The sequence below is a fragment of the Musca autumnalis genome, unplaced genomic scaffold, assembly GCF_047663935.1.
Source record: "Musca autumnalis isolate F117 unplaced genomic scaffold, ASM4766393v1 scaffold_2, whole genome shotgun sequence".
Classification (NCBI taxonomy): Eukaryota; Metazoa; Arthropoda; class Insecta; order Diptera; family Muscidae; genus Musca; species Musca autumnalis.
The window spans coordinates 107,435,122-107,450,600 of NW_027411755.1; the positions used below are offsets into that span (position 1 = coordinate 107,435,122).

Sequence of the window (15,479 nt, forward strand, 5' to 3'; positions counted from 1 at the left end):
TGGACGAAAATCCAACTTATTTCTTTAATCGACGAAGATCGAATGACAACTCTTTATTTAGCCAAAGAGAGAATAAAAACAAACGATGGACACTGCAAAGTGGAGCCAATTTTTAGTACATTCTCATTAGAATTTGACATCTACTTTGTGCGAAAACACAAAGTTGCACTTCTGCTAAATGGTCAAGTTCTAACGGAAGAAATGAAATATCATAATTTGAAAAGAGAATGAAACTATTCGTAATTAAACAAAAGTAAAGGAACAAAGCTTATATTATAAAATTGAAAACAAGGACAAGAAATTGTATTCGCCTTGCTAAATAAAATGGTTGATTTTTTAATATGCAGTAATACTTGCAACTGAACGACATTTATTGCATTTGTTCTAAATTACGGGAACGGAAAAATTAAAAATATGGTAAAATTTCTAACTGAAATGTCGCCGTATCTTCAAATCGGATACCAGCAATCACGATGTTAGATCAGCCAAACTTTTCAAGTAGAAGATAAGAGAATGGCATTTTTGTTTTCGCTGTCATAAGTTTTGGGTACAACTTTTGCTATTTTTGGAACACTTATCTAGCAATAATATTCTGGAGCATAATAGCCCGTTTCCACGGTACGTCGTTCGTTCTCTATTCGTTGTTCTACCCTCAAATACGAATAAATTACGGCTTAACTCTAGTTTAGTAAAAACTCTCCGATTAACTTCAAATGTTTTGCAATGGTAGATATTGTTGCGCTGATCACGGGAATATAAAATTTTCTTGGGGGACGGACCCGGTTATTTGACCCGAAAGTCCGGGTACCCAGTACCCGCCGGTTGTACTGAACCGATGTACACAAAATCAGTATCGTTGGAAAGCTTATGAAAATACTTATTATGTTCATAAGCTTTCCAACGATATTTTGTAAAAATCGGTTCAGTAGAACTAGCGGGTACCGGGTACCCGAACTTTCGGGTCAAATAACCGAGTAACCGGGTCCGTCCCCCAAGAAAATTTTATATTCCCATCGATTTTATAGTGCCATCGATTTTTTGCCAGCTCTACTCCATACGGCATGTAGACTGAGGCTAGCACCAAGGCTCTTCCAGAACCTACTTCTAGCCTCACTACAGTCGTATCTCCGGCACTGTAATTGTAGAGTTGAATAAGGTTTAAACTTTTCTTAGCTACTATACAGGTTCTTACCTTCTCCCCGTTATGTGCGGAGAATATAGAATAACGCCCATCGTTTATGCCAGAAACCCTATTCTTATAAAGATAGGGCTCCTGGACCAAAGCGATGTCTACTTCGGTTTTTGTGAAATTGTTTATGGATCTGAAAAGTTCTCAATCGCATTGAAGATTTGGGAATAATAGATCCAAATGTGTTCCTGGCACTATTTTTGGAGGTTATAGGTACCGAAGAGACCACGGGAGCTGTGACCAGTTTGGCATTGTCAGCCATAAACAAAGTTTTATCTTATGGTTTGATAGGTAAGCATTGAAAAATACCTCTTCTCCAAACAACTTAAATACCAATGAACATTCTTGCAGTCCCACCTGTCCAAATTTGGCTGTGACCATCGAAAATATTGCCGATGCTGTTACTCACGCCCGTTTCATTGGCACTGGCCAATCTTCAGATGTTGTTACCTTGTTTCGTGTTGTAGAAGTCTTACATACCTTAATGCGCAGCCCCGAGGGTTCCATGCTCACCAATGAGTCGGTGTGTGAAGTAATGTTGAGTTGTTTTAAAATATGCTTCGAACCTCGCCTCAATGAATTACTGCGCCGTTCCGCCGAACAGGCGCGTTTGCCACAGTTTGCAGATGATCGCACTGAATCGGGCATGTTGAAAAAATTCCAAATTATGGCGGCTGCCATTGGGAAGGACGAGAAGCAACGAAAACGCTCTTCCAAGATGGCGGTCAGTCAAGAAAATTTACTACGCAGCCAAAGTTATAAAGGATCCGATTTATCCAATGTCGGTGTGGAAGAACAAAGGAAAATTTCCACACAATCAGCTCCAGGTGATGAGGTGCAGCAACTAAATTCTTGCATCAATTGAAAGCACCACCACTGGCTACGACTCCGGCCACACCAGCTGGTAATATTGTTGATTTGCAGAGTAAAATAACCCAAACCCCAACATCGGCCATAAACACTGCTAGTGTTGTGGATAGCGAGGTCCAGGAAACCACTCCAACAACGAACGCAGTGACAAATGCTCCTTCGATATCGGTGGAACCAGCTTCACCACCCACAAACACCACTCTAGATGAAAATCCAGACAACAGACCCCAATCTCCGCTTTCTCAGGGTGGTAGTAGTGAATACATTAATTCTGTGGGTGCACGTTTTACCTAACAAAATTCCGTTGACGTGTCCGAAGGTATGGCACCATTGGTACCATACGGTTTGCCCTGCATTCAAGAACTGTTTCGTTTCTTGATATTGGTTCGCAATCCCTTGGACAAACAAAACACCGATACCATGATGCATATGGGTTTGAGTCTGCTGACCGTTGCCTTTGAAGTGGTAGCCGACAAATGGTGAAATATGACTCATTATTGCAATTGGTCAAGTATGATTTATGTCGCAACCTATTTGCGGTAGGTTTATAGCTTGTCAGTTACAATTTTCTTTATTAATGTGACATTTTTCTTTAAAGCTCGTGAACTCGGAACGGTTGACCATGTTTTACAAGTCTGTTTCCTCATGTTTGATCAATGAGAGGCCATTTAAAATTCCAGTTAGAAAGCTACCTCAAAAAACTATTGCCAGTGACAATCGCGTGAATCGGCTTTGGACAAATTGCTACAGCTATGGCGCATTCCAAACTTTGTAACAGAGCTTTATATCAACTATGACTGTGGTTTGTATTGTATTTGAGAGTCTAACAAATCTGTTGTCCAAGTATACCTTGTCGGCCACAAATGCCATTTATAAGACTCACATATTGGCAATGGATACATTGATATCGGTGGTGGAATAAAAATGGAAATTGTGTAGCTGCCAAAAATTGTTCTGTCGAATCCATTGTCCAATGTTTGTCAACTCATCACGTTGAATTCTGATATTTTTGTAGCAGTATAGGTTTGTTGGTGCGTTAGCAGCTGCTGGGCGAAACTCTTTTCTCGCTGCCGTGGTATTTGTTGATTGCTAATGCTGAAGTTCTCTGACGACGTGCTGCTGACAAGCGTACCATTGCCAAGCTATCGTCAAGAAAAACAACGTTGAATTGGGTAAGCCACCAAAGCTACTGCCTATAATGTTACAAAAGGCCTTTGAAGCCAGAAAGAAGAATACCACAGCTGCCCCCAGAAGATGTAAACTTTTGAAATCCTTTTAACTTTGTGAGAACATTGTGTCCTTTTACATTTACAAAATGTATGATTTATTATAATATAAAAGAATATATAAACTTAAGTTTTGCAGCCGTATCGCTTACAGTATATATATATATATATATATATATATCATGGGGAAAAAATACATATAAAATGTTGTAGTCATGATTGTGTAGTCCTCGTAATCATGACTATCTAATTTGGGGGAGACATTTCGACAGTTGTCCTGCCAAACAAGCATTTTAGTTTGTCTCCGTTGCATTTTTTGAGATTTGGGTCATTTTGTCAGGAATCAAGGACTTGCCCATGTTTGAAAGGAATATTCCGATGTGCAAAAGTTGGACCAATGTCTCTCACTCTTTCAATTATTCAATTATTGTGACCACCAGCCATTTATACCGGGCACTGTAACATCTTTGAAGCTTTTGGACAAATATGTCTGCAAGATTGCACTTGATCACGAAACACATAATTTCGCGGTATAGCCCTGCTGCCAAGGAATTTAAAAACGATTCCCTAACAGTCCTTAAACGAAATTTTTGTGTGGAGGCACTCAAAGGACTGGATCTACATATGTCTGGAAAAAATGACGAATATTTTTTAGACAAAGTCAGTAATTCCTCTCGTGAGTTATCATACACACCATTTTATTGATTAAATTTTTGAATAATATGACGGGGACCAATTTTTGAACTACATCAGGTGATCCGTCCGAGAGTTATCCTTTAGACGGACGGACAGACAGTGCAAAATCGACTCCAAATTGTCTGAAAAATTTAAGTTTAAAAAATTAGAAATTAAATTTGTTTGGAATTGGAAATATAAATAAACCTGACATTTGTGTGTTTTAACATATACATACAAAGTTTGTCAAAATCATTTTGTCAATGAAGGGACGGCATAGCGAATACAACTCTGTGAGTTGTGAGCGTAAGACTACCTTGTATCATGCATATTCCCTTACTATTGCAAATAAATCATCCACGTATTTCGCCAGTATCTTTGGTTTTGTAGAAAGTAGTCGCATTAAAGATTTTAATAGTGTTTCGGCTATAACGGGTGACGCTGGGGAGCCCATCGGTAAGCCTACTTTCTGTTTATAAAGTTTGTCTTCATATTTGAAGTATCTGTTTTCCTTAATACAGAATTTTACAATATTTAGGAACAAATGTTTTGTTGAAAGTCATTCCATCTATCCTCTATTATTTGTAGTCTTAAATCTACTGATATGCTAGGAAACAACGAAACCACGTCAAAGGAAACTATTTTTTATCATCGTAAATCGTCATGTTTTTTAATCTTATCTCTAAATTTCACCTAACCTTTTATGTTGTAAATGGAATCTTTAGTCAAGTATTTGAGTATATTCACTATGTATTAACACAGCTTGATTGACGGTGAGTTTATAGGCGAGCAAATCGGTCTGAGGGGAAACCATATTTGTGGATTTTTGGTAATCCATATATCCTCGGTGTGGTAGCTGTTTCTGTCTTAATCGTTTTTTCTCCACTGCTGTTATGACCTGGTTTTTAAATAATTCTTCTACTAGTTCCTTAAACTCCGTACACACTAGAGCTTTTTGCAGGGTTAACCTTCTTTATGAGGATTTGTTTGACATATAAGCAATGTTCATAAGCTTTCCAACGATATTTTGTAAAAATCGGTTCAGTAGAACAAGCGGGTACCGGGTACCCGAACTTTCGGGTCAAATAACCGAGTAACCGGGTCCGTCCCCCAAGAAAATTTTATATTCCCATCGATTTTATAGTGCCATCGATTTTTTGCCAGCTCTACTCCATACGGCATGTAGACTGAGGCTAGCACCAAGGCTCTTCCAGAACCTACTTCTAGCCTCACTACAGTCGTATCTCCGGCACTGTAATTGTAGAGTTGAATAAGGTTTAAACTTTTCTTAGCTACTATACAGGTTCTTACCTTCTCCCCGTTATGTGCGGAGAATATAGAATAACGCCCATCGTTTATGCCAGAAACCCCATTCTTATAAAGATAGGGCTCCTGGACCAAAGCGATGTCTACTTCGGTTTTTGTGAGGGAGATGAGAAGTTCGGCAGCCACAGCCCTGCTATGATGCAGATTAATCTGCATCACGCGGAGCCCTTGCTGCCGAGCCTCTCTACTGTAACTTCGCGGCACGGAACCGAAGACAACCAGACTCGAAGTACAGTTCCCCCTCACAATCCTTTATGTAGCTGGCGCTTTTGTTGTCCACGGCGAATTTCATCACCGTACCTCCTCTTTCCTTCAAAGAGTACACTGCTCTCCAGCTAGCAGTAGAGCGACCTCTATTCCGCTTCTGGATCATCTTCAGCACATCTGCTACATACTGATCCGGAGGTGACACCCATGCTGTGGCTCTACGTGGTATCTCGCTAATAGGCACATCGGCTAGCTTGCAACATTCCCAGAGTGTACCCCAGCCATCAAGCGTTCGGATGAGGTAATCTTTTGATTTCCTATCTTGGCAGTTGATGACTTTGACTCCCCTGTGTAGGTTGCCTCGCCAAAGCCTGTCATGCTAGCGTCAGCGTAAATTTTATGTTTTTATGAAAATTATTCAGCGTAGTCAATGTGTCTTCAATTGCATATTCCCTTACTATTGCAAATAAATCATCCACGTATTTCGCCAGTATCTTTGGTTTTGTAGAAAGTAGTCGCATTAAAGATTTTAATAGTGTTTCGGCTATAACGGGTGACGCTGGGGAGCCCATCGGTAAGCCTACTTTCTGTATATAAAGTTTGTCTTCATATTTGAAGTATCTGTTTTCCTTAATACAGAATTTTACAATATTTAGGAACAAATGTTTTGTTGAAAGTCATTCCATCTATCCTCTATTATTTGTAGTCTTAAATCTACTGATATGCTAGGAAACAACGAAACCACGTCAAAGGAAACTATTTTTTATCATCGTAAATCGTCATGTTTTTTAATCTTATCTCTAAATTTCACCTAACCTTTTATGTTGTAAATGGAATCTTTAGTCAAGTATTTGAGTATATTCACTATGTATTAACACAGCTTGATTGACGGTGAGTTTATAGGCGAGCAAATCGGTCTGAGGGGAAACCATATTTGTGGATTTTTGGTAATCCATATATCCTCGGTGCGGTAGCTGTTTCTGTCTTAATCGTTTTTTCTCCACTGCTGTTATGACCTGGTTTTTAAATAATTCTTCTACTAGTTCCTTAAACTCCGTACACACTAGAGCTTTTTGCAGGGTTAACCTTCTTTATGAGGATTTGTTTGACATATAAGCAAGTGGGTTTGTTAAATCCGGTTATATGTAAACGTACTATTATCTTTCTTTTCTAATCCTGGCGTTGGGTCTTTAGTAATACGATGGTATGTCATCATATCTATATATCTATCTCTAAAGCTACAGTTACGTTACCTTTGTCTGCATTTAGTAGCTGTGTCTGGTTACCCTAAAATTTGTAACAATTTGTACCAATTGTTGCTGGAAGTGGAGAGAGACATTTTGACAGTTCTTTCACTGAGAGCTTGCAAATTCTTGCTGGACAAATTTCTTCTAGCAAGCACTTGCAAGCTCTTCTTCTTCCTGAAAACAATCAATCAGCCGTTTTTAGTTTTTTGTTGATTTATGTTTGTGAACATTAAAAACAATTTTATTGTGGAAATAACATAGTCTAATTGTATTGTTTTATGGAGAACAAATTTGTCAAGTGGAAAAATACTTTTTTGTTTTATTTTTAATAAAATACAACGTGTTTGCTTCCATTGTTGGCGGACAAATTGTTCTGTTTTGGCAAGTCAGCTGATTGCTTGCTGGTTTTTGCTGGGAAGGTGTCTGTTTACTTTTTTCAATTTTCTAGCAAAAGAGAATAAAAACCCCTTACTCTCTGAGAAAGTTCTTGCTGGACAATTCTTGCTGGGAAAGTAACCAGACAGACTTAGTATTAATAGCTGTGTTCCATAACTAAAAAGTTTTTACAATTTTTACGACTTTTACACATTTTACTCGAAAAAGCGTTCCCGTACACAAAAAAGTTGTAAAATGTTCACTTTTCTTTAAACAAAAATGGCGCTGAATGACGCTCTCTTTAAAAATTTTTACACGAAAAATTTGGGCGAGTAAAAAAAATAGTAACGTGGTTGCCGGCGTCTGATTGGCTGATACGCCGACTTTGACATTTGTTCCAGTTTTTTTGACGTATTTTCCATTTTTCCGTTCCCGAACTATTTCAGAAAACTTGTGTGTAAGAACAAATTTTTTGCAGTTCTCTCTTTTACGAGTTTTACCATTAAAAAGTACGGGAACGAAGCTAATATGTCTTTGTTATGTCTAAGAAATTTTCGGGTTCGTTCCACTGTGCTTATAATACATTTGTCTCTTCAGCTTTCTCTCATTTTGTTTGTGTGTTTCAATCATAGTCATGGCACAATTACCAGGTAGATGCATCAGCAAACAACTACAACAAAAACGAGTTCAGTACTGTGTCAAATGTTTTCCAAAAATAAAGCAATTCACAAATTTTTTTCAACAAAATTTTGTTAGGCAGTTATTAATAAACACATTATAACAAGAATCCGTCAAAAATTCACAGTTTTTCTTTTAAAAAATCACAGTTTTTTGTTTTTTAATTTTGTGTGTTTCAATTACAACAAATTTTTTGACAGCTTCCTTGTCGTTGTTGCTCTGTATTATGTCTTCGGCGTCAGCAATCAATTAAAATAGAGGGAATTCAGTCCTTGGTTTTGGTATGCCGTGTTTATCTCCAAGCGAGAGAAACCATTTGACGGAGTCAGGAAATGTTGGTCTTGTTAACGAACCACTGGTCATTTTGTTGTATGCTAAGTTCATTAGTTAGTGTTTTTTAAAATTTGTTGAATTTTCTTTAATGTACACATAGCCCAGAAAGTCTGCGTTCACCTTACTACTTTTCAAAAACGATGCTAAAACTTTAATGAATAGGTAAATGAGATCAGTTTTTCTTTCACAAATATGTTATTGGCACTCTTTACTACCAGAATAAAAATTCCTGAAAATATATTATTATTATTACGAAGATAACGGTAAAAAAGTGTTACAACTGCTAAATTAGAGCCCCAAAAAGTCTGCGTTCACATTGTATGTTGCAATAATAACGTTAGTTTTTTTGATTTTTTTTCTCCCATTTTTAATTAATATTGTCACAACTGGTGATTCTGTGAGGTCGTTTGCACACTTAACTTAAAGAAGTAAGTTATTTCAAGAATGGAAAACAAGGGCAATGAATTAGGCATCGATAAAAGGAAAATTCTAGGTAAATAATGGAAAAAGCTAACGAAATATTGGCGAAACTGTAGGTAGAATATATTAGTCTATACATAGAGTGATAATTAACTATAAACAAATCGGAATTTTTGAAGTCAAAGCCCAGATCTGGACGGTCAAAGCTCAGTTTTGGACGGTCAAAAATATTATCAGAACGGGAGGAGCGTAACATAACTAATATAGTTAAAACAAACAGTCAGATAATTACTTCGAAAATTGTTGAAAATGTGAAAATGGCATCCAAAAAAAGTATTTGTGCACAAACCGACAGAAAAATATTGCATAAAGCTGGATATCAAGGTATAGTCGCACGGCGAAAGCCGTACATATAACTAGTGAACAGGCAGAAGCTTATTCAATTTGCTAATGAATACATAAACAAGCCTCCAGTATTCGGGAATCATGGCATATTTTTGGACGAAAGCATGTTCTATATGTTTGCAATGAAAGGACTTCAAACTGTTTGAAGAAAGCTCGAACAGAGCTTGAAAAACAAAATCTTGTTTTACACTGTAAAAAATGGCGAGGGTGCTGTTTTGGTTTGGGGGTGTGTAGCAGCTTCTGGAGTGGGCCCACTTGTATTTATTGAATCGACAATGGACAAGTATGGTTACCTAAACATCATGAAGGGCAATTTGAACCAAAATGCAGAAGAACTTGGCTTAGCTACGAAATTTTGGTTGCAACAACATAACGCTTCAAAGCATACGGCTGAGATTGTAAGGTTTTGGCTCCTATATAATGCCCAGACCTGGGTTTTGGCGTAAAAATTCCGGTTTGTTTATAGTTAATTATCACTCTATATATGTATGTTCTACCCACAGATTCGCCAATATTTCGATAGCTTTTTTCATAATTTACCTAGAATTTTCCTTTTATCGATGCCAATTTCTTTGCCCTTGTTTTCCATTCTTGAAATAACTTGCTTTTTTTAAGTTAAGTGTGCAAACGACCTCACAGAATGACCAGTTGTGACAATATTGCTTAAAATGGAAGAAAACTTCAAAAAAATTCAAAAAAACTAACGGTATTATTGAAACATACAAAGTGAACGCAGACTTTTTGGGGCTCTAATTTAGCAGTTGTAACACTTTTTACCGTTATCTTCGTAATAATAATATATTTTCTGGAATTTTTCTTTTTATTCTGGTACTAAAGAGTGCCAATAACATACTTATGAAAGAAAAACTGATCTCATTTACCTATTTATTAAAGTTTTAGCATCATTTTTGGAAAGTAGTAAGGTGAACGCAGACTTTCTGGGCTATGTGTATTTCGTTTTGTTGTTTCTGCGATCCTGTTACAATGATATTCTAGCTCTTTTCTTTCCTCCTTTGTGAATTATTTTCGTTTAACAACCTTGGAAAGTTTCTATATGTGATCTCAGTGTGGTTAGAATGTGTTGATTGTTGTAGGCTTGTTTTAAAGATTTTTGAGATTTTCTTCATACAATTCTTTATAAAGTTTGGAATAATTCCAATGTTGCGGCATCGAATAAGAAATGTGAAATATTTTTTTAAGACAATTTAGTTGTTTTTGCAGTTATTTATAGATCTATGCTTCAAGTATAAAGCTGGGCACTCACCTATCAGTCATGCTGTCGCACAGTGGAAAAAAGTACCGATTTAGCGCGCCAAAAGTAAAAGTCTATGTTTTATTGTATGTTTGTCCATAAATTCGATATGAACAGCTATAGATTGACAATTTTACTTCATTTATTAATATATTTGGTAAATTTGTATTTTTACCGTAGAATGGTACCTATCGATTTTCGGTATTTTAAATATTTCTACCACATTATCCAACCGAAACGGCAAGGATTTGGCATATAGTCTCCGTGGGGGTTTGTTGTGTTTTTGTTGTAAAAATAGTAATAAAATAAAATGTTGCTGTTTGTTGCAGCTAAAATTTTACAAATTAGTTAAGAACTATGTGTACTAAAAATAAAATAAAAAATCAACGCGCCATCCCGCGACACTCCTTAATGCTAAGTTTACATTTACGAAATCCACTCGATTTCATCTGTCAATTCCATAGCTCAAACGTCAAATGAAATCTCATCTGGATTTCGTTTGACGTTTAACCTATGGATTTGACAGTTGAAATCGAGTGGATTTCGTAAATGTAAACCAAGCATAATAATAGCTTTAACAAAGTGCTCAATTTGGAAAAAAATCGGATGTCACATGTTTTAAGTGTAAAATCCGAGTTGCAATAAATAACATTTTATATTCAACATTTTTTAAATCACCTGCTTCACGAAATGTTAAATTCAATAAAGCTTTAAAATTACTTTGTAGGAAGAATGCATCCGACGATCACAAATTGACTACTAAACTATATTATGAAAACTAGTTCAAAAAATGTCAACCAAAAACGGACCGTTATTCCGCTTAGACTGATGCAAAACAAATTATTTTAAATGCCGTTGCATTCTGTGGACACCTTAGATTAATACTGCAACAATCATTTTTAAATTGGCGTATGTGATTTTTTTGACTTTTGGCGCGCTAAATCGGTATTTTTTCCACTGTGTGTCGGGCCGATGAACCCTTTATGTATGTGTGTGCATGACAAGTGTGTAGCAGAGCCTTCAGTCAATTCCCGAAATCTTGAAATTTTCCGTCAAAAAAGAATTAATTTTAAATTTTTCTTTGTTCCTTCACAAACATTATTATTTGCTTTTGAAAATTGTATATTGACAATTTGAAAATAAACACAATTCACCCAGACTGATGGGGGTTCATTTTAAAATCAAAACTATTTTGATTTTCATCAGTCTTCAAAAACACACACATACATTCTCAAATTTTCGAAAAATTATATGTACATACTATCACAAATGCTTCGGGCAGACTGATAGGTGAGTGCCCCGCTTAAAGGCCCCCACTCATTAGTCAGTCTGACTGCCAGCATTTATGGTAGTATGTGTATTTTTTGAAATTTTGAGAATGAATGTGTGAGTTTTCCAAGACTGATGAAAATCAAAATAGTTTTGATTTCAAAATGAACCCCCATCAGTCTGGGTGAATTGTGTTTATTTTCAAATTGTCAATAAATAATTTTGATAAACAGAAAATAATGTTGGTATTGGAACACAAAAAACGTAGAATTCATTCATTTTTGGAGGAGAAATTCAAGATTTTTAGACTTGACTGATGGTTCGTGCTACACACTTGTTAGTCACACAACAGAAAGGTTTCATCGGACTGACGGCACAGACTGATAAATGAGTGGGGGCCTTAAGAAAATAAAAAGTTTTGACACGAATTATGAAAAATACATAAAACGCCTTAAAATTTAATGGTCAAAACATGTGCAACTGAGTCAAATCTCATGCAAAAATCATCAATATTTTGTAAAATATCATTTTTAATATGATTCCATTTATTTGTGTTTTTGTTTTGAAAAGTTTAAAAGTGAGTAAATTTTTAAAACTGATATCAGTCATACGTACTTCATCGGTGAGGGGCATGAGCATGGGTGTAAGCATGGTACAATAATTCATAGGTAGGCCAGGTATGAGAATCGCCAAAAAAAATACAACCCTGTCGCTATGGCTTAAAACGTCAAAATTGTTTTGATGAATGATAACGGATGAGTAAACAAAGAAGAAGAAGAACGAAATGTTGAAATGAAAACAAAACAGAGTTGAATTTTTTGATCAATAATAAATATCAACTCTGCATGTCAACACGGTTTTGACAGATTAAGCCATAACAAAAAAAAAAATTGTAATCAGCTGTTAGCTGTGGCCTACCTAAGAATTATTGTACCATGCTTACACCCATGGTACAATAATTCTTAGGTAGGCCACAGCTAACAGCTGATTACAATTTTTTTTTGTTATGGCTTAATCTGTCAAAACCGTGTTGACATGCAGAGTTGATATTTATTATTGATCAAAAAATTCAACTCTGTTTTGTTTTCATTTCAACATTTCGTTCTTCTTCTTCTTTGTTTACTCATCCGTTATCATTCATCAAAACAATTTTGACGTTTTAAGCCATAGCGACAGGGTTGTATTTTTTTGGCGATTCTCATACCTGGCCTACCTATGAATTATTGTACCATGGGTGTAAGATTCAGAAACTTAAGAAATAATAGTTATTTCTTGACACTTAAGTTTAGGATTTAATAAAATTCAGAGCCCAGAGTGCAGTTATATCGTTCATTAGCAAAGGTCAGAAGTCTGGGTCTCGAAAAACATATGAGCGTAGGGATCGGACCCGTATCAGAGTGAGTACTACTGATCTAGTGACGTTATAACGGGCGATATAATAGTAATTGGCATCAGTAGAAAGGTCAGGAGTTCTTCCTCCAAATATGACTTACGAGGATGGTACGAGTCTTCTAGGAAGAACGCTATAAGATCAATATTAAAAATTTTACCCATTTTTAGACAAAAAGGTTGCCTTTTATGTTGTTTTGGAGATTGTTTTGTTTTGCCATGCCGATTTCTGCATGTTAATATACAGTGACTGTCACTGAAAATGATGCAACGTGAAATAAAAAATGTAAAATGTGCATAACTTGGAAACGAGTTACAGTACCGTTATACTAAAATTGTACCACAAATCAAAAATGGTCATTTTTAAATTGAGCATTAAAAATGATGCCCCACAATAATCGTTGGCTTATCTTTCCCTTACCGACCCACCTCAAAAAATTATGAAAAAATTACCACAGATAGTGCTTTTTATCCCGATTCCAACCATGTATTGCTTTTGTTGCGGAAAAATTTTGTTCCCTTTCCCGAGATTTGCACCATAGGAGAAAGTCTTAAATCCCGGCCGAAGCCCGGCTATATAGGGAAAAATATCTAATTTAAAAGAAAATTTTGTTCCCATTCCCGAGATTTGCACCTGTCCATAGGAGAAAGTCTTAAATCCCGGCTGAAGGCCAGCTATTTAGAGAAAAATATCTAATTTAAAAGAAAATTTTGTTCCCATTCCCGAGATTTGCACCTGTCCATAGGAGAAAGTCTTAAATCCCGTCCGATGGCTATATATTTTTTCATAATTTTCTGCGATGTTTTGCCAAAGTTATAGGTTAGGGCCTTTGTGGATCTTTGGAGGCCCATATCTCGGGAAGTATACATTTCCGCAACAAAAGCAATACATGGTTGGAATCGGGATAAAAAGAAATTTTTTTTCATAATTTTCCGCGGTGGGTCGGTAAAGGAAAGGAGTTTCTAATCGTTTAATAATTTCTAAATTTTTCGCTTTTTATGCCATTTTAGTAATTAGAATGGTGGAGAAGTTGGTTCCCTATCGTTTTCAGTAGTTTTTCCGTTGATTCCGATTGGAAAAATTATGTTCTTGACGTAATTTTGGCCTGATTGTAGTTAATGTCCCTTTGTAGGTAATTTGGGTAGAAATGTCTAATTTTTGAAGTTATTTTCCAAAAATATATAAAGAATCATTAAGGATACAATTTTTTATGCCATCTTAAAGACAATTTTACAGCCTACAAAATTGTTTTTTGAATTGTTAAAAATGGGCCGATTCCGTACAGCGAGGCGAGGCGAGTCATGTCGCGTCGTCTATCGTCTCTGCGACAAAATTTAAAAAATGCACTACGTACAGCGATAGAAAATAATCGTCGATAACAAGTTATTTTTATTTTTTTTTTATTTATTTTTATTCGTTAGTAAAAATGAACGGCGACAGCTAATTTGTTGTCGCCGGAAAATGAACATTACGGCGACAAAATTTGACGTCGTCGTGCGACTTTTACTATACGTAATGGAAAAATTGCAACTGGCAACGCGACACGACTCGCTGTACGGAATCGGCCCAAAAATCTTAACTCGTTTCCAAGTTATCAACAGTCACTGTAATCTGTACTTTTGTTCATGATATTTTGTATTAAAAGCATAAAACAATTCTTACCGTATACGGGAAAGAGGGGAGAATACTACGCTCATGGTTTCTTAAGACAATCTTCAGATCTTCATAAAGCTGTTACCAGCTTACTATTTGCACTGGACATATTTTTGGCCACATTCTCCGTACAAGTGGTTCACTGTGGACAGTGGCATTGACTACTGCAGACTATGCGAATATGCGGAGGAGATAGAGACTGTCGAACATCCGCTTTGTAGGTGCTCCTTGCAGCAAACAACGAGATACCGAACACTAGGTAGATATGAGATAGAGACTCTGTCCTTCCTAACATAGATCAAATTGTTCTACTCAACTTTCCCAAACATCTATTGTGGCTTGGCAAAGGTCCTTAACTATTAAATACTAATCATACTTTTTCTACTTTTCCAGCACAATATCATCTATACCTCGGCATCAAACCTCTTATCTTTACATCCTTATCCTATTTGCACCATCAACTCATCATCTTCTGTACTTCACCATCATCTCAACCCTATCATCCTCATCTCACCATACCGCATCAACGTTCACATCTTTAAATCTTCAACTGCAACCTACACAGGATGAACACAATGGACCAACGGTCTGAGTGAAGCAGTCACCTATACTATTAGTTGGCTGCGCTTTAAACCTAACCTATGTAGGACTCGGTTTTTATACAAAGTCGTCGACAACCCAGCCCAAAGTCCGGATATTAACCCCATCGAAAATTTATGGGTACACCTGAAAAGAAGTCGGAAATAGGACGCCAAATAATGGGAGCAACTTAATAAATACATTTAAGATGAATGGCAAAAATACCATTGGAATATGACCTTTCGTAACTTATTTATACAATTCTTAGACGTTTTGGTTCTAATATTAGAACCAAATTTTCCAGAAATACCGGGTAAGACTGAAGAGGTAATTATTTAGTTGACAGTACAATAAGATGTTTACCTATTTGTTCATTTAAATAACA

At 36.3% G+C, this 15,479-nt stretch overlaps 1 protein-coding gene across 4 annotated transcripts; it reads left to right on the top strand.

Annotated features, from left to right (window-relative positions):
- The first annotated feature begins 394 nt into the window (after positions 1-394).
- On the top strand, positions 395-3,458 carry LOC141394419 (uncharacterized). Of its 4 annotated transcripts, none has more exons than XM_073968709.1 (4): positions 395-417; positions 1,174-1,480; positions 1,541-2,598; positions 2,658-3,344. In XM_073968709.1, the coding sequence occupies exon 3, from the start codon at positions 1,674-1,676 to the stop codon at positions 2,052-2,054; it is 381 nt and encodes a 126-aa protein (XP_073824810.1). In that variant the 5' UTR covers positions 395-417; positions 1,174-1,480; positions 1,541-1,673; the 3' UTR covers positions 2,055-2,598; positions 2,658-3,344. The 4 variants fall into 4 exon arrangements, with proteins under 4 accessions (XP_073824810.1, XP_073824811.1, XP_073824808.1 ...); XM_073968710.1 differs by lacking the exon at positions 395-417 and adding an exon at positions 607-618 and having other exon boundaries at positions 1,269-1,480; XM_073968707.1 differs by lacking the exon at positions 395-417 and adding an exon at positions 821-982 and having other exon boundaries at positions 1,185-1,480; positions 2,658-3,458.
- The last annotated feature ends 12,021 nt before the right edge of the window (positions 3,459-15,479 follow it).